The sequence below is a fragment of the Rhea americana genome, unplaced genomic scaffold, assembly GCF_003343005.1.
Source record: "Rhea americana isolate MKP2758 unplaced genomic scaffold, rheAme1 scaffold_8, whole genome shotgun sequence".
NCBI lineage: Eukaryota > Metazoa > Chordata > Aves > Rheiformes > Rheidae > Rhea > Rhea americana.
In genome coordinates, this window is record NW_028186978.1 from 3,332,952 (window position 1) to 3,359,642 (window position 26,691).

The 26,691-nt window shown below is 38.1% G+C and overlaps 1 protein-coding gene across 1 annotated transcript in view; it reads left to right on the forward strand.

Annotated features, from left to right (window-relative positions):
* Window positions 1-20,804: 20,804 nt before the first annotated feature.
* Window positions 20,805-26,691, forward strand: part of GABRA2 (gamma-aminobutyric acid type A receptor subunit alpha2) — a 68,785-nt gene continuing 62,898 nt past the window's right edge. The window contains exon 1 of the mRNA XM_085322885.1: window positions 20,805-20,834. Within this exon, the coding sequence (XP_085179011.1) occupies window positions 20,805-20,834 (30 nt within the window). The remainder of the gene's footprint in view (window positions 20,835-26,691) is intronic.

Below are 26,691 nucleotides of genomic sequence, written 5' to 3' on the forward strand. Positions count from 1 at the left end.
ACAATGAAAGCTTGTTTCCATGTCTGTAACCCCTTCTATACATTGAGTAAGGGACTATTTCTCACCAAGTCATCTCCCTGGGGTGTCCTAAAGATTAATTACTGTAAGTGCAGTTCCTGGAACGCACAAAATTCCCTATAATGTCTATCATTAAATGTTATATTCCCTCAAGTACTTATTCACATTAGTATCTCTTATTTAAGTAGCCCCAGTGACATCTGTTCCTATTAATTATTTTTATTATTTGCCACTCTTAAATACAAGCTAAATGGCTTTGGTTGTGGGAAAGCAAATTTACCACAGAGCTGCTTTCTTCTGAATTTAAAGTACACACAGTGCTGTTTTTTCCTATTCTTTTATTTGCTTACATTTATCTTTGTCATTGAAATCTTTTTTACTCAGTTCATTTTCTGACTCCTATTTTCCTTATTAAGAGACGTGCTTAAGAAATAAAATCCAGCCTAATAGCAGAGAAATAAAATAGAGAATGATGAAGCATCATATACCTTTGCAGCTTGCAAAGATCTCATGGTTTTCATAAAAGTCTAAAAATAACTTCTGCATTTTTTCTACAGATATTGAAGAAAATAATTAAGACTAATGTATTAAAACAGGAAAAATGAATGGAGTGGAGTAAGAAAGGAGGAGGTGGCAATGAAGATTTCAGAAAACTAACTTGAGCTGTCATGCAAAACTATATTTTTAAAAACCATTAAATTAGCTTCTTATTAGTACAGCATCAGTTAAAAAAGTTCAAATGCTGTGCTTAAAATTCATATATTCTTTATCTGCCATTATTCTTCTTCCATTTACTGAGCTAGTGTCCTCTCTCCCTTTGTAAATCTTGCAGATTTCTTTTCTGGAGTGTCTGTAGGTAGAGGGTTCAATTTTCTGAATTTTCACAATTTCCTATTAGCTTCTCTAGTGTATTTTCAATGGTAACTAAGTATAATTAAAGTTGACCAAAAAAAAAAAAGTCATCTCATCTCCTTATCTCCACCACCTTTCCACTAAACAAATACAATGATTCCCTCCATTAAGGAGTATTAAAAACTAATTAAGGCTGATTCCATCATAATGCTTAAGCATATTCCTTAGCTGAGGGACACAAGTAGTTCTACTGACTTCATGTACTTATTTGTAGGCTTAAATTTGTACCTTGCTGAATCAGGACCTATTATGAAGATGGTAAATGGAAGAAAAGTTCATTTGTGCTAAATGAAAGAATGCACAACACAAATTTTGATGTTAGAAAAAAATACGTAGTCCTCTTCCACTTTGAAAAAAGCTAACATATTATACTTGCCAAGTACCAAAATAATATTAAAGACTTATTACTTTCAAGTTTAAATCCCACCTTTGACTTATCTTAGTTCATAGCTCAGGAGTTGTAATAAATTGTCAAATGCTCTTATCTGGCCTCTGATATGTCCTTGGTAAGGACACATATATTAGGGAAATATTAATCTTGGATTTTTTTTTTTTTTTTTTTTGAGAGAGAGCTCATCCTGGGATTCTTTAAATAAGGCTTTTTTAGGCACTTAAAATATTCTATACTCATATATTAACTTGTTATGTGCCAGACCTGGCAAAACGCTGAGCATCTGAAGCTGCACAAAGCTAATTGAAATTGTGAGTGCTCTGTACACCAGGGATCACAACCCCCATCTTTTTGAATAAGCCATGATATATAACAATACAGCCAATGCTCAGGGTTCAACATCCTAAAGCAGAAGTAGAAATGTGGCCCCCAGCACCCTGCCTGAGAAGAAAAGCATGCAAAAAAACAGATGATTTCAACAGTTTTTCTAAAACCTCATCTGCTGCATAACACACTTCAGCTGCATTCTTCCCCTTTTTGCATGCAGGAGTATCATTATCGTGGCAAGGGCAGACATCATCTAGCTTCCAGCAGTAAGCAATCCAAGGTAGCAAGCTGCTTGGGCCAGCAAGCGCTGGACTAGGTGAGAATTGGATGGTGTCTCATTTACCACACACCAAGATGGCTGGGTCAAGATGGTGTTAACTGCAGAAGTGCAGGATGGAAAAACCTCACTGTCTTTGATACCTTTTGGAAAATTTATGCTTCGCATTGATCTGACTCTTCTGCTTCTCCCCAAAACCCTGATGACTGACACAAGATCTGAAATTCATCTTTCAAATTCATCAATGAATCTTCCATGTAAGCTTTAAAATTGCTTAATCCATATGGTTTTATTGCTCTCATATCCCATTGTTTGAGGTGGATGTGGTTCTTCCGTCGTGGGCTAGAGCTGAATCAAAAGAAAGTGCAATTCATAGCTCTTCTTCAACAAAATCTAAAGGTACAGGTTTAGGGACATGTCTGGGCTCTCTTGCTAAATTAGTTTTTTTTTTTTTCAAATAGGAACTTCTATACACTCCTAACATGTTCACAAATGTAAGCAGAAGTGAAAGATGTAATATAGAGATTTAGGCATCATGACTTAGTATTGCTACGTTATTTTTGACTTTACAGATTAACTTTGTGCCCTCAGTCATGGGTGTACGCAAATTTATTAAGGGATTTTATTTTGAAGGGCTTCTCTAACAGGGTGGTCTGTTCTCTGGATATGTTAAAAAAAATCTGGGACCAGAAATACTTTTTCAAGACTTGGTATTTTAAGGAGGAGGAATTCTAGGAAGCAGGGATGGTGGAAGAAAGGTGATACACAAGTATCTTCATGGTGTGATTAGCTGACCAGGCAAAGGCATACTTTTAGAACAGAAGATAATTTAGGATCAGGATAAAACTTGCAGTGACTTTCTAAAATGCTTTATGCATAAGCTACTGCAAAGTTGGGATCGTAGCTGACGAATTATCAAGACTGTTTGTAATTCACATTTGTGCATAACCATAAAGTAAGCCCTAGTCCAAGCTGTGGGTGCTGCTATAATAGTTAATTGCATTATAAATAGCTTAGTGAAAAATTGTTAAGGGCTAATAGTAAATTAGCTGTGTTTGAATAAATGAAGTTATGCAAGAGAACAAGTATTTGTAGGATTAGAAACCAGCAATGTGGGTAAGTGTAAGGAATAAGAGAGACATGAGGAATAAGGAGACAAAGAGAGAGTAACTATACAGAAGGTAGTTGCACGTAATACTTCACTGGGCTCTTTCTTTTCCCTGATTTATAGGTTTTGGGATTATAAACAACTTTTTTTCTCAATGTTTTATGACTTGCTCATTCCACTAACTGATGACAGTGATCATGTCATCTTTCAGGCACTGACCTGCTCCAGAAATGTAGATTTCCCCTCTCAAGAGAAGAACGGTTTATTGAAAAAGCCAAAGAGGAAAGGTGGGGTAACAGCACTGAACAGCATATTTCCTACAGTATTAGCAGGAGAGAAAATAAAAGATTTATGGCTATAAAGCTTGAGGTTGCATCCCTAATAACTTTATTTTCATGAAATACAAACTCATTCTCTGAACATCTCCTTCCTGGGGCAGAAATGACTAGTACTACGAGTCTTAGATGCTTCTGTCAGCAGCCTGATAGTCTTAAAAAGTCTYGTAGACTTCATGTTTGGTATTAACAGAACGATGCAAGTAGATTACATATGACTACTTATTAGGCTAAAAATCCTTAAAATCAAGCAAAACCCCTAGGTGGCTGATGCTTTTTAATAACTTGTAAATCAAGATTGTGGACCATGGTGGGCAGATCATAGTTGAACTATTACTAACTCTACAAAATGCCGATGTCATGGTACCCATGGGACACACAATCGCTTCTGGAAAACAGACCTTTCAGCTTCTGGGTATGCTATAAGGCGTTCTATCCCGAGGCAGTTCTATCCTTGCGGCAATAGATAAAAGACATATTTACTATCAAAAGCTTTGTCCTCTGCCTGGCTTTTGCGTAAGATTGGTTTTGTTGCCAGTATCTTGATATACAGCGTTCCTCAGCCTTGGACTCCATTCATAAACGTGTTTCTTGAGCTCTATAAATTAAACATAGGATAAACAAAACCAGCAATGCTCGCATTCAGATTATGAATGAATCCTGGTCCTGCAAGGTATAGAGTCCTTTTCCTAAGCTTCCAAAAGTGCATGAGTCTGTGAGAAAATAGGATCTTCCTAGATCTATCCTAATAGCTCTGAATAACTCTATCCTAATATCAGATTCTTACTCATCAGTCAGAAGAAGGTGTTCACTGTAGTTTGTGGTAGATTAAAAAGAAACAGATTCTCCATATCCAAAGCAAAAAATATGAGTTGGTAGATATGTTGCTTTTTAGACAACAGTTTGTGAACACATAATTAAACACTTATTYCACTGTGGGCTTGATTTATGGCAGGCCAACTCAGGCATATACAGTCAAGTTCCAGTTTTGCCTGTTTAATTGATCGATGGAAAACTAACTAGCTGTAATTTAATAAAACTGAAAACATGAAAGGTTTTCAGGGTACTGTTATTTATCTTGGAAGCATGATCATAAAATATGAGGYGACCCTCAATACTTCCTGCTGCATAAGTCTAAGCTATCTTTTATAGTTGCCTTTTTTTTCCATAGCACATCTAAAAGCCTCATTTTTCTCTCTCTTTTGGTTCAGAGACTTAAAACTTTCAGACCAAAAGTCTTTTACATCATGAGCACTGAAGCTGTTTTACTGTTTTCTCCCCCCAAGATTCTCATCACTACATTCCCCCTTTTCCTAGGCAAAATATGGCTGCTAATGTCATCTTCCTGCTCAGTCTCTGTGAGTCTGTTAATGTTGTTCTTTCCTGGAATCCCCACATCTACTGATAGTTAGGGTTTTTGTTACCTCATTTTTCTGCAATCATTCATAACATTTTTTAAAGGAAAAAAAGGTGGCATGGGTAAAAGTCATTACTGTTCACTATTTCTTAAGACATTTGTAAACATAAATTCTTTGTGAAAGCATTTGATTATTTGTGTATGTTGTATGGTTATGCTTAATGAAGGAGACAGTCAAAAAGAGCCTCAGAGCAGAAACTGGTGACGCAAAACTCATTCTGTTTTTCAAATGACCACAGCACAATACCATTAGGTCATTATTGCAAAATATCGCTGTGAATTGTTCAGTTGAGAAGTAGTATAAATGCTGCATAGAGAAAGAAGTAGCTGAAGTACATGCTCTGCTTGCTCTTGCTCTTAGGGAAATGTACACAGGAATAAGTYTGCTGCTGTGTAGACTTTGCCTTTCAGAAAGAATTTGATGCTGAGGTTTTTTTATTTCCTTTGTAAATTTCCCCCCTTRGCCCAAATTTTACTTAAAAAAACCCCGCCATGATGATAGGGAAAAATCCTCACGTTGACAGCTTTCTCGGATCAGGTTGGCTGAGTGTACCTCATATATATCTTGCTGCTGAGGATACCCTGTAACATATGCGAATGCTCAGTGGAAAAATAGCAGGTGGGAGGCGATAGAAGTGGGAAGGCATGACCGGGGAATGTAACAACCCAATTTTCAGATGAACTTAAATCTCCACTGTAACTGTAGCAGGATTAGCATGGTCCAGCAACTATTTGTTTTGGTATGAGAGATATAGGAATTATCGTACTGTGGCAAACTGTGCATGGAGAGCAATTTGTGGTAAAGGATAAAAATAGCATAAATACAAGAAAGGTTGTAGGAACCTAATCTTACTTTAGAAAGTGTTTTTCCTTTAACTAGCAAACTGAATCAGCTATTAATAATGCGTGACCTACTGAGAGATTCAACTCATAGATGTGATTTACTCTAGATGTGCCCAGAAAGCAATGTTTTAAAAGGATAAGCAGAAATTTCAGACTTGGGTGATTTTAAGGAAGGCAAAAAGCTCTGCGTGCTTATGTAATCCTTAACTGGAAGTGGGAGGAGTAGGTATAYGCTGGGATCTCACCTTAACATGGGATTCAGGGTGCAGCCTGAATCGGATTAGGAAGTAGAAATACTCCAGTTTCTGTTAAATTAACTCATGTGTCTGAGCCTATTTATTGATCATAATTTCAAGTCTTTTAAAGGAATTAATTCCACTTAAGAGGGAAAAAGAAAAAAAGGATTAAAAAAGCCTCTGTGCCTGCCTATATCATGCTGCACGTAACAGTAGATGTGCGATACAACTTTGTTGAACACCACGACTGTCGAGTAGAAATCATCTTCACTGAAAGTGTGGCTTGGCAATACAGCTGCGCCTGTCTAACGTAAAGGACAATCCTACTCTTCTTTCTGGCCTCCAGCCAAACTCTCTCCTTTCTGGTTTCCAGCACAGGCCCGTCACAACAGGGCCCAGCAGTGAATTTGTTCAGGGAGCTGAGCCAGCGGAAGCTGGGCTGCAGTTCTGCTGCTTGAGTGCTTTGGACTGGCTCACTGCAAGCCGGAGGAATGAGAGGRATAGCTAAGAGAAATGGTGAGAGCACTTGGCTGCAGCGAGCTGTGGGATTGCCTCAGCTGTAATACGAAACTGCACCTTAATTGCAAACACACACACACCTATGTATATATATAATTTATATATTTTAATATATATATATATTAAAAAAAAAATAAAACTACTAATAGACTTTTAAGGAAACAGTCATGTCAGTAGAACTAGATGTTAGATGGACATGACTTTTCTGACTTTAAATTTACAGTCATCCTCTATCATTTCCCTTTTGCTATTTTCCTCCTCTTCTCCCCTACGACTAGCACTTTTCCCGGTGGTATGACAGAAATATTAGCTTGATGTCCGAAGCCAATTGATCTCTGAACAGCCTGAGGAAAAAGGGGTAGTCCCGGGCCATCCACAGCAGATGAGTTATAGAGTAGGGTCACTGTGTGAGCGGATAGCTCGCTTCCCTGTTACGGCAAGGCAGGCGTTTGGAGGCAGCAGCTTCGGCCGTAGTCCTGTGCGGGGGTTTGTACCGCAGTACCACAGTGGTCCTAGCGTGCCTCTGCATTGCTAAAAAAGAGGGCCAAGCTCTGAGCTCAATTATCGGTCTCCTGACTGTCTGCATTACTTGGCAGCTTGCTTATTAGCTGGCTCTGTCACGGACCACTCCATAGCTCTTCCTAAGACTACGTTAAATTGCTCTCAGTGGTGTGGACACACGCCAGTCTGTACCACTTGAATTTTATTTAGTAGTATAGACATAGCTTGAACGACTTAGAGAAAAACTCCAAAGAAAGTTTGCTTCCTCTTCTATCTGCTCTCCCATGGCAGTAATATATTCCCCTCCCTTTTAAGCAATAATCCAGGCTTCATATTCCAACTGGTGAGTCACGACTTCCTTCAGTGTGCAGGAATAGAGTAAAGTCCCTTCCCCATGTCTTGGGACTGATATGAGCAGGTCCCACCCACACGGGTGCAAGGTCTCCCTTGTCCACCCATGAAGAGGCTGGGTTTTTGAGTGAGCGTGTTACCAACCCACAGACAAGCCTAATTAACATATGCAGAGAAAGAGACTGTTGCTCAACAGTTAGTTAATCCTCCTGATCTTCGTGTTCAAATGACAATTACTATCATGTCTGTGAATCTGGCTGACATCTGGAATCAGATCGTGAAGTTTGTTTCATAGCCTTCTTCAGTCAAAGCACATATTGAAAGAAATGGGAATTTTATCTGTGTCAGTGCTGGATAAACGGTTGGGTCGTCATATTCTGACCCCTCTTTGCACATCAGGTACCTTGGTACTTGTTCAGCAGCCCTACTTCAGTTAGATTAGTAATGAGAACATGATTCTGGAAAAACTAAAAACATCTGGGCCTACCTCAGTCTTCAGAAGTGCAGTTCTCTGAGATAAAGGCACCATTAAACAGCAAGGGTGCTAAAAGCTTTCAAACAGTATTAAAGTTAATATGCTGCCTCTTCTTTCTTTTTGTAAACCACTTGGATAGGATTACAGGGAGAGGCTGACTTTGTTTTAATTGAGGCACAGAACAAGGCAGGGTTCCTCTGATGTTACTTTAATTACAGCAGAAGGAAAAATAGTAATAGTAGAAAGTACCCGAGTAGTAATTTCAGCAAGTGCATCAGCAGTAATAAGAAACCTCATTCTTGCTTATTGTCAACAGGGGGGAATTTTTCCTTCAGCCCTTTGCGGAGTGAATCACCAGATTAACACAAATCAGTCCCTAAGTGCTATTTTGATAGTGTAAATTTGGGTGACCAACAATTTTGTGATGTACTCTCTATCTGTTCATTTAAAAATGGCTCTTTCCAGTGGATAACATTACAAATTAACTTCCTAGGTCCTTCTGGTGCCACCATAGCCATATTATTTGTGGGGAGCAATATCTCCCTGGAGTGCACAGTGCAGGGATGTTCAAGCACCAAATGTCATCATGAAAGCTGTAATGCTTGCTATATTACTGCCTATGCAATAGTAAAAAAGTAACAAAAAGCTTGAGAAGCATCTAGAGGTCAGAAATGATTGTATTKTCCATGTTAAGAGATGTTTATTTAAAGTGTATAATAATCAAAGCTGCTTGATAGGTATGCGTCAGGACAGTAGAGGTTCTTATTTGTTTGCAAGTCATTTGGTTATCCTTTCTCTTTAAGATGCTGAAACACATATCCCTGATGGTCTGAGCACTGAATTAATAAGGACATGTTCCATATCTGTATAAGCTTTAACAGTAACTAAGTGCAACAAAGAYACAGGCTCAAAACCGGTGACATAGCTCTTCTGATTCTGCCAACAGCTTAAATTAACATTTTAAAGCACTGAAGTAATTTTCATGTTCTASTAGTTAAAAGAAAGATAAATATTTTTTCTGGGGGAAAAGAAAAATTTTGCTATCCTCCAAAAGTAGCCTAGTAAAACATATTGGGTAAAAATATCATCTCAGTCATAAATTTATGCTTCTGCATAACATGCCCTATGTCAGAGCTATCTGAAATACATTTGAAGAAACACTGTAGTCAGTTAGTGGCTTTTTTTTTTTTTTTTTTTTAAAGTTTTTGAACAACAGCTATATTGTCTAGTGAATTCACTAGGATCCTCACCACCGATATCAAACGCTTTACCAGAAGTTTGTTCTTTCTTCCTTTCCAAGACGCAGCAGTTTCTCTCAAGCCAGGAAGCTATAGCTATAGTCAGACATTCTGCACTCCTGTGTTCCCCTCTCCTTGCTGGAGCTGAAGCTGATGTTGTCTTGCAGGGAAAAGACAGTGACTTCTGAGCAGGACAAGGACAATGACAGAGCTGCTGATACACTTCATGGAGCAGACGATAAAGTTGAAAAAGGATACACTTCTGCTCCTTCAAATGAATTCCCTTCCCTCCTCTGTCCTGTACCAGACACTTAATGACTCAGCTGAATCTATTGGGAAGCATCACTTAAAATCTTAATATGAGATTATCAGAAATTTTCTTCTAAATCTCTTGAATAATAGTGGGGAAAATAACCCAGACATAACATAATATTGTGCAAAAAATATTTTAAATGTAACTCAGATTTCTCTAACCTGTATGGTAACTATGATGCCTGTATGAAAAGCAGTGAGTTACTCGTTCAGTGGCACTTGCAGTCTGGAAGTGAATATTACGTACAGTGGCTGAAGAGTGCAGTCCATTTCACAAGAGCTCACTAGCAGAGATACTGCCGAGCTGGAACAGTCATTATTTCTCTTGAAGCCTAAGAAAGACATAAAAGATTTTTGCTGGACCATGATGGCTGAATTTACTAAATGACTTTTCATTCTACTTAAATGAATGAATAGTAAAGTGACCTTTAAATATTGAGAAAGGCTTCAGATGAACACAGTTTAGTAATATAGTTGGTTTCAGATAGATCTGATATTTTTGTGTCCCTGGTTTGATAAAATTAAAGAGTTTTTAAAATGTCTTCTACAAATTCATTGCATTTTGTCTGTCTAAATTAGTTTTAATCCTTTATTTGGATTGGAATAGTTATTTTAAAAAAAGCTTATTTCTCCCACGCCCCCTAAAAAACCTAGACCACAAATGCATCATAAAAAAAAATAGGGGTTAATAACAGGATCATATATATAAGGTCAGAGCAATCTGGACACAGCAATTGCTTAGGCTGTCTCTTTTCATGCTGATTTTAAAGACAGATTATTTAACACACCAGTTCAACCTTATTAGGTGTATTAAAACTTTACATAAAATCATACGCACAGCAGCTTCACTTAATGTTTTAAATTAACAAGAGATTAAATCTGGTTGAAATGGCTGGGGAGACATTTGCTTTATATTCTAAAACGAGTTTTTATGAAAGTCCTAAATGGGAATGAGAAGTTAAGTTAATGGCTCTTCTAAATACTCTAGTGAACTAGTTTTAAAAACTAGTGCTTACTTTGCAATCACCTTTGCAAAGCACAGCTTGTATTTTCATGCAGTACTCTCCTGTGTCATGTTGCATAACRAATTGGACTTTGCAATTTTCTCCAAAAATGTTTTGCGGGATTTAGGCACAGAATTTGGGCAATAGTAAAAGAATAATATTTCCCAATGGAACAAGAATTTCAAGTATAAATGGCTGCATTTTACAGTGTATGTTAATGGGAGGTAACACATTGACTGAGATTTGCAGCAATGAGGAGTGGAGTCTGTCATGTGCAGGCAGAAGCTTGGCGGCCAAGTTCAGCTAAGCAGTTACAGATTCAGACTTTCTACTTGCTGGCTACTTACACACCTTCTGATCTGCCAAAAAATGAATAGATGTTGAGCTTTTATGTGCAATTCAAGCTAGTGTCCTTGAAAATCAACAAAACCCATCAACTATTCTTCATCCAAATTAGACAATTCTGAAGCATATGGGGRAAAAAAAGTTACCTAACTTTTCTAATCTTTATTTTTTTTTAAAGGGGATTTCCTCAGGAATGTGAATGAGTATTACAGGGAATTAAAGCTTTCCTTTCTTATTTCATATTTTTTCCTGCAGAATACATATCTTCTGGAGGCAATCTGTGCACATTTCTCTAAGCTAATTTCCCAGCTTATCCTGATCCTGACACTCAGAGACCTTCCCATGAATTCCATCTCCATTTTTTCATTTCTTCTGTTTGTACATGGCAGCAAGGGATCCCACAGTGGGAATATTTTTTTTTCTTGTAGTTGTACAGTAATAGGTAAGTTTCTCTAGTGTCACATGGAAAGAGCATAGTGACTGGGGTGCTGTCATGGGAGATGTGAGCCAGAATGCCTTTCTCAGATAAATATCTGCCTATTGTGCAAAAGACAAGTGCCTTCGTATTTTCTAAAAACAGCTTCCAGAATGATTTTTAAAGAAGTTTTAAGCACCTATGGTCAGGAGAAAATTCAAGGGTATAATTACCAGCTGGCTGGCTTGGATCTTGCCYGAGTTCTCTGTCTTTCTGCATACCCTGTGCACTGAGGTATTTAACATGGAGTCTGCTTCCACTTTAGTCTTGATTCAAGTGTACCCTCAACTGTCCACCTACACGGTGTAGCTCAGACCTGGTGACTGTGCCTGCACCAACTACAGTAACGAGTCAAAGGCTCATTTTTCTCCCAGACTCCATATCTGAGGTGATGACAGCATGTGCAGAGGGGGACTTTGCTCTTCAGAAGAGTATTCATTTGGCCCTAAAGAAAGTGCACCTTTCTGCAAAATAGATATTGAATTGTCAGTATCTGTTCTCTCTCCTGCTAGGAGCTGACTGAGCAAAGAATTTTGGAACAGGCATAGTCCTTTAAAATAAATCCCCGCTGACAAAGCTCTGCTGATGAAACGGACAATCCTGTTCAATGTATGTAACCTAATTCTCACCAATTTCATGCTGTTTAAATGAGAATTATGTCCTTCTGCCTTCAGGCAGACCTGTGAAATCAGACCGTGCAATTAGAGCTACAGACTACATTCACTGCTTGGTTGAAGTCAAGATATGGCTTGGACAAAACAGTGGTTTTTAATTTGTAAAGTCTATGGATTCTTCCCCCAAGGGTCTGAGAAATGCAACTAAGAAAAGTACTGTGTTAGTAGGTTTTAATTCACTGTGAATTTCCACTGGGAGATTTTAGAGGTTTGCAAATCAAAAAAAAAAAAAAGTTGAAACCAAACTGCATTAGGTTATTAAAAGGAGAGACAGAAGGATAATTAAAGTATATATATCAAGGCTTTATTTGGAAAACCTGACCTTTTATTGGAAACACAAAAGTGTACAGGCTAGAAAAGTGATCACTGTGTTTTTACAGGTGTCAGAAGAACTAACAGTCCAGTCTGCATTCGTTAGACAGGGAATTTCCAGAGAGTGCCAAAGGCCTGCCTGCTGGGTAGGAAAGGCAGAGGCACAGGAGGGCTGGCAACTAGCCGACCACCATCATCAGCTGATCTCTGAATTACCTGAATACTGCTGAGATTTATTGGTATTGTAATTGCTGCATAGTTAATTCCTTTAAGTCCTGGAAAAATAAGTTATCTAAACAAATTTCTTTATCTGTTAGGAGGAAAATGCAGTATTTGGGGGAGCGTGTGCAATTTTTCGAGCGTTTGCGCACTTAGAGAAGTCCCCAGGTGGATAGCTTTCATGCTGCAGTTTAGTAGCAAAAGCTAAAGCCTCACGGGCAGGAGCCCTGGCCTCGAGGTGCCCCTTCAGCCTAACAGAGCTGCTGGGCAGTACACGACTCACTCGGACTTTAGCAGCTCCCTCTTCTGGCTGAGTGCGAGAATAACTACTTCTTCTGCCCAATATTTTGTTCCTGGTATGTATATTTTTTTTCTTCCGTAGAAAGGCAGCATATTCTTACCCCAAGCTTCACGAACACCCTAAATTTATCACTGCACTTACTTCTTTAAAATAAGAGCACTGTGTTTTATAAAATCAGAGAATGATGTTTTAAACAGTTTCTGGTACTTAATTCTGGATGAGGAATTGGAAGTGAGAAGATAGTTGGGTTACAAGCTACTTAGTTAACTGCATCCCATGCGAATAGCACCCAGAAATCATAGTAAACTGTTTGGCTCTCTATAGTTAGTCCTTCTGTCATAAAGCGTTTTAACTGACAAAAGTCTGAAAGCAAGCTCCAGATTTAAATTGGGGAATATGGCCMCTGTTAAGAAAGGAGGCGCCAGGAGGATTCCTGAACACTGAAAATGGATCTTTGGCCAGATGATCACGTTGTGGGAAATCATAAATGTTAAACCCAGCTTTGAYATAGCAAAACAACACCTGACCCAGCTAGTAAACAACCTTTTTCAATGGAGTACGTATTTCTGCCCCTCTTCCACCTCTGTATAGCAGCTTTATCTCTACTAAAAGGCTTTTCTGCTCTAAATTTTTTGTTTCAATGACACACAATTCTATGTCCAGGTATCTTTGAACCTCCAGTTTCTACTTTTAGCCTTAGATATCAAAGTTCCTAATTGAATTGGTGAGATAACTTTCTTTCCTTATTATGGTCTTCCATTAACCTTTCCCATTTCTCTGAGATTTATTATCTATTCTTCGCTTGCCAACGGTTGGAATATATCTGCCATTTGCTCTTGAAAGGTCCGTGTATAGCAAGTGAGGTATGGATTTTAATCACATTAGTTCTTAAATGACTTAGCCAACCTTTTTCATTCATTTTTTTTTAATCTCTTTTGAGATAGAGATGAACAATGTATATCTGCTTAATCAAAGCTAGGCCTAATCAGTCAAGTTTTTCTCTTGTCCATAGTCTATCTATATGTATTAAAAAAAAACCCAGCTCATGTTTTACTTCTTGTAATGGAAAAAGTATAAATTTGAGGGACAGTATTTTTTTAAAAAAATTACCATGATGCTGTAGAAACAATAATTCCTAATATACAGTAGAAGTGTAATAAGATGCTATGTTAATAAAAATATTGTATTAAAAACACTTTAGTACTTTCATAAAAGTACTCTCCTGTTTGGAAGAAAATTTCTAGATTTGATCTTCACCCCATGAGTATTTTTATGACACTTGAAAAAGCCCATACACTTAACTTCTGATTTATGTAAATGCTAGTTATTTTACCCTTTCAAGACATGCAGAATACATTTGTTAAGAAAATATACAACTGCAATGTCCCTGGATAGATGCTGGGCRTTGAGGGCTTATGAAACACAGTAGTGAGCTGCACTGTTTCCTACATCTTTTGGAAGAAAGTAGAGTTTGTCTCAAACAGTTAACATGTGTTTAAAGAACAAGTCRTTCAAGATTAAAAAACTAACACAATGGTTAGCTTAATGAAAATACTTACTAAACAGATTCTGAAATGATATCTTGTCCCTAGCCATAATGAGCTGACAGAGTAAGACTACTTAAAAAAGGGCAGGCATCAAGGGTATGTTTGAAGCAGAGTGCATTTCAATTATTTGTTCTACCAAAATACAATTGTCTGCTGTTGCCAGGATTTGAACTAGACAAAGGTAGTATTTACTAATTACAAATTACAAATATCTAGTAATATTTGTGTAATGGAAGTTGTCACTTTTGGCAAAGACTGACATTTATAAAAAGTCCCTGTAGGCTCTTACAGTAAGCTGTGCTCCTCAGGTTTGTTCTGAGTTCATATAATGCTACAACTATCACAGAATCACAGAATAGTTGAGGTTGGAAGGGACCTCTGGAGATCCACAACCTCTCTGGGCAACCTGYTCCAGTGCTCTGTCACTCTCTAATTAATTAGCTTTTGTTTTCTTCTCTCACCAAATAACAGAGCTGRAACTTTCAAAATCTCACTRAGAGAGTCAAAACATTTTATTCCTGCCTAAAGATTTCCCAGTCAGCATTCTCTTTCAGTAAACCATACTGTTTAAGATGATGAAGCAGGGCTTTCATATTTACTCATTTTTTCAAATTCATGTTTAATTAAACAAGCATATACAAAGTTATTGTTTGGTTAAAAGAAAAATGAATGTACAGACTATTGTAATCCAGCATTACCATTGATCAACCAATAGCTTCCACTGAAGTAAAATGATTGTGCTAGTACTGTGTCATGAACATCAGCTGTTCTTCAATGTTGATACGAGCTTTTCAAGTCACAGCATTTGTAATACTTGTTCTCCTCTAGCAAACGGTGTTTTAGAGTTTCTGATTATGTTTTACCTAAAAATTAAGATATTTTTCATATTGTTGAGTTAATCCATACACACCTTTATGAGAAGATAGCAAAGGCAGTCTCGTTTTTTAACTACTAGGTCTTCTACCTGTCACACTTCAAAGTATTCTATTCAGCTTGGAAACAAGCCATTTTTTTTCAGGTGAAAAATTTCTATAAAACTTTATAATTTGGGAATAAAAGTGACTTTTGGGACTCCAGTCATCTTCTGCTGCAGGTAACCAAATACAGTAATTCTGTTCACAGATTTATTGCACTCCAATTTAGAAGTAGCTTGTTGAGCCTTTTTATCCCACTTCGGTTCTTAAAGATAAAGGCTGCTCTAGGACATGACTGCACTAATGGTTAGGAATCCTTACTGCATGTCCAGCCTCATTTACCTAAAAATGAGTATATGCACAGTAGTTCCTATGCCAACATTATCCTTTAGCTTCAATAGCTCTAAAATATCTCCTCTTCTTTAATAGTTCCAAAATAGCTCTTCTCTATTTCTTTGCTTTCTCCCCTCTCCAGTTTTGTTTTCCTAGGCTAAGCAATTTAACTATTATTCGGTTTTACTTGGTAGGAAGATCTCTTCATTCCTTGGACTGCCCTAGGACTCCTCTACTGAAATTTTTGCAGTTTGTTGAGATGGTTGAAAAGCCTCATGGTCACAATTGCCAAATTTCAGAAGGCTTCGATAGTTCCCAAGTTGCATTTTATTGTTGATGATACAGTGCTTCTCTGAGGCAACAGATGAAACTGGTTGCATCATGTGAGGCGGAATTCAAGTTACTGAGGAAAAATGAGGTGTGAGTCACCTGAATGAAATCTTCTGTTAGGCTCTGCTGGCACTTCAGAATTGAGGTTTTGGGCTTGATTTTGTTTTGGAGCTGTGCTCTTTGCAACATAATTTAACACTTCCCAAGTTTTGTGCAAGCAGTGCTGGATGGAAATGATTTTCATATTGCACTGAGATAAAAACAAATTTTTTAAAGTAAAAACAAATAATGAGAAACATATTACAAAATAGCAGACATCCAGGGAAGGGAGATCTCTATTCAGACTGCTGCTTTGTTCACTTTTCTTACCAATTGTTGAGTTTGTCTCAATCAAGTCTCCCGTTGCAGCTGCTCCACTTTGCTAAAAGCCTTCTAAATTCAAGACTAAACGTGTTCAGGACCTGTAGATATCCACTCTTTCCCTTGTTCTTCAACTGAAATATCTTTTTTAAATTGCTTTTTTTTTTAGTGACACATAGCTTCTCTTCTCCCCTCCTTCTTCAGCCTTTATCATAGAATTATAGAATCAGTAAGGTTGGAAGGGACCTCTGGAGATCATCTAGTCCAACCYCCCTGCTCAGCAGGGTCACCTAGAGCATGTTAGACAGGGTTGCATCCAGGTGGGCCTTGAAGATCTCCAGACAAGGAGACTCCACAGCCTCTCTGGGCAACCTGKKCCAGTGCTCTGTCACTCTCACAGTGAAGAAATTCCCCCTTGCGGTCAGGTGGAACTGCCTGTGGTGCACAAGGCTCTCCTCTCTCTTCTGCAGTATAGGCAGACCCTCTATTTTAATGCCCCTTTTGGCCATACACTCCAAGTTTTAATTCCTCCTTTCTTTAAACACCAGTTTAAGAACTGATCCTTATTATTCCTGACAGGGTCACATAAACGTCTCATATAAAGGCATTAAAGCTTGCTTTCTCCAGCAAAAGCTTCCTCATATATCCTAGGATTGCATTTGCTTTTCCTTGCCATTTTACATCAGTGACTCAGAATGGTCTTTCTTCTCTGTTTCTGATTAATGTATCCTGAAGTTAGCAACACTATAAGAAGAACTACTTGACATACGTGGGGGACACTGCAGATATTAGAATCTGCCACAGTGGAGCAGTAATTAGGCTCCTTGCCTAAAGGAGAAGGCAGCATACCTACCTCCCGCATGTTCTCCTTTGACAGTCTCCCTGTATGCATGGCCCTGTTCATGCTGCAGTGGTAGTGGTCATTATTTCTTGAGTAGACTTTGTAGATCTCAACAGATCTTTTCCTTCCATGAATACACTGAAAGCTCTTTTCTTTCTATTTCCTATCATTTTGTACACACAGATTTATCCTTTTTCCTCTTGCCTTTGATGTTCTTGCCTTCTGAGAAGAATGTAGTCATTCACAGGGTTTTAACTACTCAAGGCCATAAACGCTGCGTTTTAAACTGTTACCCTTGAAGTCTTTGAACTACCTCCAACTCAGCATTAATTTTCCTGGGTTACTCGCCTTGAGTTAATTAGTTCTCTGTACTGTCTGCCCACTGTCTTTGATTTGTTTTATAGCTTTCCTTACTTGCACAGAAAAAGATTTCTTCTTTTTGCATATGAGTGAAGTGAAATAATGGTCTTCAGTATTTTGCAAGATTATTAATTCGGGAAGTTGAAAATCATATTGTCATTCTCTATGGGGAAACCTATTATTATATCACTATTAAGTACTGATTAAATATACATTGTACTTGTATAAATATATTATCCTAATAGTGCTTCTATGATCTTATAATACTTCAGGATCATTCCAAAACTAATACATATAGAAAATCCAATTTTTTTGAATTGCAAATGTACTAATTTTCCTCTATATAGACCATCAGGTAACAGGTATAGAAGGCAGATTGTGGCGCATAGGCCAGATTTTGGATTCCCACTAAGAGCATCGTACAAGTTTTAGGCAGTTTCATCTTGATACAGCCAGGATGGTATAATCTATCTATATGCAAGCCTGAATTACTTTAACTGACAGCATGAGTCCTGTCTGCATTAAAACCATGGTTATCTAAAGCAAACTTCCATGCACCCACTCTGTATCTTAAAAGTGCCTATTTTTATTAAGCAACTTTTGTAACACATTCTGCTAGAGTCTATGTTGTAAAGAGGATCTGAGCTAGAATTCCTTACATTTCTCTGTACTTCCCAAATAACAGTAGTATAGTGGTATTCTCATTCAAACCCAGCTTCATTCCAGTGCGGGGCAGGTATTCGGGTGGAACAATATGATAGTCTTTTTCATTCATCTGTGAAAGATATCCAACGGACTCACCTCCAAAATCAGKCTCTGACGTGGAAAGAAATTTGGCCATATGGAAGTCTAGAGCATTGATTTTGATGTGATTGGGATTTTAATACTTAAACTTGGTTTGCAGGATCACTAAAATGTATGATACATTAGAAYGTGAAGAGAAGCAGTAATAACATGCAACTGGATGCATGTGATTAGTATGTAGAATACAGAAATAAATAGCTGTGCATTTATATAGGAGTTGGAGWACAAAACAAAATAATCTCATAAAAATTGCAAGCTAGCAGAGACTGTTTAATGTGGAATAATATCTAGGATCAATTTATATTTACTCTGCCATTTTCAATGAAAGAAAAAATTTTTGAATTATTTGAGGAGAGTTACATGGCTTTACATGTATGGTCCACTCCTTTTAACAGGTATGTTTTCAGCTTTTTTTGTGCATTAATGAAGCACAAAATTCTTCAATGCAAGAATATTTTTTACATTTCTTTTAAGTGATGGAACATAAATGGAAGTTTTTTCCATTTAAAATAATGTACACAGAGTGGGGAAAAAAAGCATTGAATAATACTTAACTTTGAAACATTCATTTTCCCAAAATATTTATGATGTAWCAGAGAAGCAACTTAGGGCCTGTGATTTCTTTCTTAAGGCAGAACAGGCTGATAGAAAATGTAGAAATCTGAGAACAAAATCACCCTAAAGGAGGGCAGCAGTTGAGTAATACAGACACATGTGGAAAAAAAAAGAAAATCTTTAGTCTTTCGTGTAGCTCATTTTTTTCTTTTTTTCCCCCCACCGCATTGGATAAGAAGGAATTGAGAAAATACTGTATTTATATCTGCATAAAAAATAGACTTGCTGCTGTGCAGAACAAATGAATTTAATATCCCATATTTCTTAAATGTACTGGTGAGGGTCGAGATTAAACAACACAAAAACAGGGAAGCAAGCTGTTTTCTGCAATGCAAAATACAAAATACTCCAGTGAAAGAGTGTGAAAGTGACAAGTGTGCAGAAAATTGTGCAGCGTGTAAGTCTCTAATAGAATTCTATAGACAGTACATAAAGCATATTTTGCAGAATTTATCCATTTTTGCATGCAGGTTGTGGGTGTTTTCTGTCAGACTGATCTCTTGGTTGAACACTTATTATAACATAGTCTTTATGCTCGGAGCAATAGAAAAGTCCTCATGCAAACAGACCTGCAAGTCCTTTAAAATGGAAAAAAATAGATTAAATTAAATGCCAGTAAGCTACATTTTTTCCTTGAAGAGGAACTGTGATTGGGAATCATAACAGCCATCTACACATCTTTGTAGAATTAATCCTGCTGGGCAAATACATAATTAAAAAAAACCTCACAAATATGATATAAGGTTACTGTTTGCCTATAATAATCTGGAAGCAAAAAAAAGGAGTGGGAGTTCTGCGAATAGTGTGGAGCTGAAAGTTGGAGTTAAATATCATGACAAATAAAAAACTCCTGAGCTTTACCCTGGTGTTTCTTTAGTCTCTTGCATCCAGGATCACAGACAGTCTGCCTGCTGTCAGTGTTTATTAGAACAGATTCAGGCTTTTAGGGAGACCCAGCATTGGAAAGGATCTTGCTCTTGCTAATAGACTAGTTTCTGAATCCTGGCTCTCTTCACATTTGCTTTCCGATGGAGAGTTAGCCAAAGCCCTCTTTCATCAGATACGGTTGTAAGCTCCAGAGCAGTAGGAGGAATCTGCAGCCCAGCTGCCCCCACTCCTCCTCCGAGACTTGCTGGCAAAAGGGACCAGGGGGAAATGGGCCAGACCAAGCCTTTGAAGCCAGATGGTGTGGTGAGAGAGTTGCTTGGAGGGCCACTGGGGAAGTGGGGAGAGCTTGTCACTGTGTTTCTGAAACGTAGTATACAGCTTTGTCCTCGCCCTGCTAGGACGAAATGCAGCTCAGCTGAGGCTGAAGATTTTGTCCAGGCTCTCTGCTGGGCAGCGAGGTCCCTCAGTAAGATCTCAGACCACAGAGCCAGGTACCACAGGGTCAATTAAAAGGACATAGCAAGTCTCTTCATTTCAAATAGTCTTGGAGTTCTTTAATAAATTCTTGCCCTGGGCATGCTTTTTATGTGGAAGGCTTAAACAGTGCTGTCCAGAGCGCTGCATACACCTTTTGTGTGACACAGTTCTTACTTTGTAAATAGCAGTGTAGTATTTTGCAAACAACTGCTCAGTTGCTCTCTCGTGTCGAGCAGTTGATATCCAGATGCTTGCAAGTACAATATTGTGTTGACACAAACTAATTATCTGCTATGTGCAACTACTTATATACTTTCACTATGTTAGTGAGATATGAGGACAGCTCTATTTTCCCTTTAAAAATGCCTATGCATTTACAGGAAGTTTTGACTCAGTGTTGTGAAAATGGATGTTAAAATGTAGCCTAGGTTTCTCCTCCTTTAGAGCATGTAAGGCTACTGCGGAGCGCTACCTGAAACAGAAAGAAAGCATGCTTTGAATTCCTTCAGTGAGTCATCTCTATTTTACTGGTGATTCATTTCTTGAAAGGAGAGCAAGGAGGACCTGGCCTGTTTACATCAAATACGATCTATTTACCTATTTATTTATTTATTTCAGCCCAGAGCATTCTCAGAGCACTTAACTGCTGCAATGTGGCTGGACTGATGGCTGTCCACATCTGACGCCTAYGCTTGACCCCAGTTTGTGCTTGGCACCTATGTGTACAGAAGTGAGCAGAGAAGAAATGCAGAACCTCCATCCATGCAAAGGCCAGGTACAGCTAAACTCTCTTTCAATGAAGCTGGGAAGAGCAGGGAAAGGATTCATACTGCCAGCTTAGGGGTGTGTGAGTGTGTTATGAGCATTCTGGATTTCTGCATCGCTTGAGTACCGCACCCTCCTGCAGCACAACTGGCTGCAGCTAGCACCACAGGAGCTGGGGTGGTTTTCATCTGCCCAGCTAAGGAGCGTTCTGATCTATGTAGCTGTTGGTGCAGGAAGTAGCAATGTAGGAAACTACARTATCCGGAGAAGGTATTGTTTTCTGGCTGTTTGTTTATGCAAATGTCTTTACTATCATTTAATTTTCATTCTGCATAATATGTCATCTGCATTGTGAAGAAAAGCAAAATCCTTCTTTTAAATGTATAAAATACTRTAATGGCAATTACTTAAACCAGGTGTGTTTATAAATAGCTCAATGCTTGTTCAAAATTTAAGCAAACTGTCATGAACTAGAGCTACAACCATAGGCAGTTGTGGTTTATGTTCTATTTCTTTGACAAACATGGGGCATAGCACAAAACTGTGTGACACRCTTACTTTCTTTTGAATCTTACCAGCTATAGACATCTATATACTCTATAGACAAAGAAACTCCATTATCTGGACTATGCATGGAGTAATTTTTTTTTTTTTTTGTTACTCCTGTTGAATCTATGCAAGACATTTCAGATTAGAACTGTTTTTGGATTATTTGCTATTAGTGATAGGAGAAGGTATGTGTTTTAGCTAGTATTAGTCACAGCCAGGAAGAAATTCTGAGTTCCAGGAGGCAGAATCATTTTTGAAATGCAGATTTTTTTGTCACCCAAGATAAGTTAATCTTGTATCAGYAATAAATGCTTTCCTGAATTAAAAACATTTATTGGTCAGATTGCTAAATGCATTCTGGCCATCCATTTAAGCAGCTGTGCAATTAGGGCAAGGATGATTTTTTTTTAAATCAGAACTTCATAAAACCATCAATTTTTTAATTCAAAAATTAAATGTCTTTTTAGCAGGAATATGAAAAACAACTTTTTCTTTTCAAGATCTATCACTGCCAGCACTACCAATTTTGTCAATTTGCAGCCAGTTTTAATGTCCTGACTGTGCTTTTGTGAATAAGCTGATGTTGCTCCGGAACAAAAGGCTATACCTTTCTAACCAGTCTTGAAAAATCATCCCTCAGTAATCCTTTTTTTTCCCGTGCTATATTCCATTTAATTTTCTGCTTGCTTTTACTATTCTTTCATACCACTGGCTCTTAAAAAGCAGAATTTAAACAATTAATTAAATAAACATACAAGTATCCCAGTACAGTTGGGTCATCTGTCTACAGACTGTATTACAGGGATTGGAAAAGGTGTGCAGAAGCACATCCTCTCGGAAGTGTTCCAGGGCCTTGAGGCTTAGGCAAGTCTGCTCTTCATTGACAAATCAGTGTGCATTGAGCATCATTGTCAAGGAAAAGCTACTCTAGAAAAACAGTGCGAGCCTCCCTACTCCTGATAGATTTTGGTCAGTCTGTCTGTAGATCTCAGTGTGTTTCGAGAAGCCTTAAAATCCCAATGTCATTTTTAAGGTTAAAATTTAGGGGAAGTGTAACCCTGGTGGGGGGGAGGACACTGATTAATATATAAGCTAGAAAACTGGGGAAAGCTCATTTCCATTTCCTGTTCTGCTAAACTTCTAGGTGAATTTAGGAAAGTAACTTAAGGATGGCTATGCACCATTGAAATAAAGCTGGTACTGACTATTTACATCAGTAGGTGCTCAGTCAGTACCCTAATGGAAGTCAGTATTACAGTTAGAGATTTAAAATGACTACAATATCTCTTCCCAGTCCTGGAGTGTCATAGGTAGAGGAAATACCCAAGAGACTTTAAGTTGCTCAAGCACTGCAGTAGAGGGTTGCACTTACGGCCGTAAGATTTTGCTTGCTAGCATTAGTATCTATTGCTAAATAGTGCATTTCAAAATAATTTCACCTTACTGAGGGATCTGTGGCACTATTTTGCAGAAAAATGGAGACTGAGGGGGTTTTGGACACCTGAGTCCCATGAAGCCTACTTAGCATTTTTTATGAAAATCTTACTTTCTTAGATAAATCTTATTTCCAGAGCCAATGTAATGTGGCTTAACTTTGAGCTGCTCCTGGAAAGAGACAGCTCTTTCTTTCTTTCTTTTTTTTTCCTCCTCAGATTAATATTCATGTGGCTGTGTGATGAATCAGTCTGGGGAAGTGATCCAGCTAAAAACTAATCCCCCCCTTCTCAACTTCTTATTTTGTCATTATTCACATAAAGAAAATGACATAACTATTCCTTAGATTATATAGCCAACATACTTGGTAAYATCAACCTTTTGATTTTATACATGATTGCTTAACTATTTAATTAATACAAAAATAAATTTTACAAGGCTAAATAAAATAATCTTTCCAATACTGAATACTATAGTGACTGACAGATTCCTTTTTSAGAGATGAATACATTTATATTTCATTTCATACTAAAAAAAAAACTGTTGTTGTTATATTGCACAGAAAAAAGTCTGAAATACCACTTCAATTTTCACATAAATGCATCACTTTACTGAGTCCCAATGACTGTTGTTTTTTTCTTACAGCTAAAGAGTGCTGCTGGCCTAGATATAAGAATATAGTTTATTCTCAATAATTCTCAGTACAAAATATATGATGACTACCCTAATCTGCCAAAAATTTTGCCTGGAATTAGTATTTTTCCAGAATACACCCCAGCTCAGCATACTCTGTTAAGTACTGTTGACATTACTTGATTATGTCCATGACTGAAAATGTTTACTGCCAGCTCCCTAATGGCACAAATCTGAAATATTGTTTTTGTGCATTTTTTTCTGCCTGAAGGATGGAGTAACTTTGTCATCTAAATGATTCTTTTAAGCAAAATGTTAAAGGAAGCATTCACTTTAGTATTTTGCAATCTTGAAAATGACTGGTCTGAGTTTAACCTCTCCTGTGGTTCTATTACCTGTAAACTGGAAGAAKTGCTTATGAAATGTCATATACCTTTCCTACCCTTCAATTTGTTCTTGCAGCGGAATTCTTTCTAACTTTACAAAAGTATTGTGAAACATCATTTATCAGCATGTGCAAAGCTCTGAGATCCTTGGCAAGAGGGAATAATAGGATTGCAAGGTTCCTCTTTAAAAAATACTTTAAACCTCAAAATAARGATTAAATTGTAGTTACATATTTCAGCAAATAGAAAAGAAATAAAACCTTTTCAGTAAAACAACTTACATGTACTTGGAAAACAATAATTTATAGACCTGCTATCTTCTAATGGACAGATCCAACTCCCATGCAAATCAATGGCATGACTCCATACCTTCCAGGGCACATCAGGGTTCGGAAGAGTTGCACAACCCAGGTTATGTGTTGGATGCTGCACATGTCTTAGCGCAAACTGGAATTCAGTAATGAGTAACAGCTAGGTTACTCACTAATCAGTTAGCTAACATACCTAGTCTGTGTGAAACCTGAGCCATTCATGCACATAACCTAACACAACAATAAAAACCAACAATACCACAAATCTATCCTCAAATGCTTTCCAGCTCATCAGCAGTGTGGGTTATAAGAGTGGGGGACCATCATAAGAACCTTTTCTCTAGCAATAGTTATATTGCTTCTGATCTCTCATACACTTCTTTGGTTATTTTTCCCTGTGTTCAGCTTCCCTGTGATTTGGGATGCCACATAGGGCTGTTCACATTGTCTGAGAATGTGAATACAGAGTTATTCTCAAATTTATGATACTTCAAGGTATGTGGTTTATTTGAAGTGTGACTTCAATGCATGTAGCTATGGTAAATCTCAAGAATATCACAGGTAAATAATTGTGATTAGAGCCAAAACCCAGCACATTTTGGGGGAACAGCCTTTGAGCACAAATTCATTAGAAACACATACCTACAYGTGGCTTTTGAAGAATGGCAAAATACTATCACAGCAACAAGAAGCCACTGTGACTGTTCTCCTTAAAAACTGAGCTTTTCTATTTTTGATGCAACTCACACAGAAAGATTAGAATCTAGTTTAGGTATTATGGTTAATTGAAGTTACTGTTAGGAAGSAATGACACAAATACCAATGAGGAAAAATTTACTCTGCCTCTACCATGGTATGTATTTGACATTAGAATAAATCACTAAGGCTTTACTTCTGATGATTTTTTTCTGCAGATCTGAGATTTGTGATGCCACCTTATTTTAGGATAGATAGTCAAAACTAGTTTCCTTTCCTGAKAGGGCTGATACTGTTTTTAGTATCAGTTGTTAATTCTGCAGAGTCATTTGCAGTTAGGTTCTGCCATTCTTATTGCTAGTATGTGGRGGCTTGCAGGCAGCCCCGTGGAAGATTTTCGGTTGACCGTAGGTGTTTGACTGCTCAGGTAATGAAGAATTGTGAGCAGAGGGCATTTCCAAGGCTGCAAAGGAAAGACGAAGGCCTCGTATCTCAGGCATTTCCTGGATCAGAGGGTTGCTGAATGAGCGTTCTTTGGAGTCTAATTTTGTGTCCAGTGTGGCAACACTGTCATTTCCTACAGTTTGGGCTAGTCATTTTACTGGTCATTTYAGAACACTGAAATCTAGCTTGTTCCCTCTCTCTTCTAGGCCTTAGTACAGGTTATGTAAAAGRCTCAAAGCTGGAAGTAAGATATCGTTTTGACAGCCCGAGCATTTAACTTCCTTCTTTTGGGTCTCACGCTTTGCAGCAGAGTCGTTAGAAAACAAGGAAAACAGGGACATCCAGTTGCAAGCAGCAAAAACTAGAAAGTGAGAAACAAAGGAAAAACAGCAGGAAGGGAAATAGAAAAAAAAAAGTTCTAGCTGATTTTATAGTTAGCTGAAAAAAGTGATCTGTTTTTTTCCACCAAGTTTTGGCACACAATTTCACATACTCATGTTAAAACTGGTAATGATTCAGAAGCAAGCTGAACACTTCACCTGAAAACGCAGTAAKCAGGTAGGCCGGTGATGTTAGGATAACTGAAAGCTTTGTTTCTTGCAGTTAACAGCTTAAAAGGAGAAGTGGAATAGATAGAGATTGGCTTAGAAAAAGAAAAAAAAAAAAGAATGGCAGCAATGTTATTGCTGGTGGTATTTAATTATTTTCAAGTTAGCAATGAAAAATGAGGGTAAACTAAAYGTAAACCCACATGTTCAATTCTCAAGCTTGTCATGTTCCACTTGCACTGGAARACCTAAAATCAATGGCGATGAATGTGAGCAGCAGTCCAGCTGCTAACGCACTATCAGAGCAGGACTGCGTATTAGAAACGAGCACAACGTGATTTAAAAGACAATACAASGCAAAGCGTGCAATCTGGGCAAAAATAAATGAGGTTTGTTTTCCTGGCTGCCTGCATCCTGAGCTCAGTTTAAATGACAGACTTTTCTTCTCTCTGCATTTCAATTAGATTGTGCCAATGGGCACAAGTGGGGAAAGGAATATTAATGACACAGCGTCCAGGTGGTGGTGGGAATTGGGTACTTGCAATTATTCATCGAGCAGGCAAAAAAAAAAAAAAAAAAAGAGTAATTGTTTGTTCAGGTTGTGCCATATCAAACACGCACCTGAGGCGATTAAAAGGTTAAAAAGGGCGGCTGGAAATATGACTTATCATGTAGGGCATCTCTCTTCCCGCTGCTTATCGTTCACGCGCAGCCAAAGTTGAGGCTCCTGGCGGGCCGCCCGCCCCCGAGCCCCGTTTCCGCGCGTTGTGAACCCAACGCAGCCCCCTCGGCGGGGCGGCCGGGCCCCCCGCAACCGCGCGCGGCCCAACCGCCGCCGCCCGCACGCGCGCAGCCCTCCCCCCAAC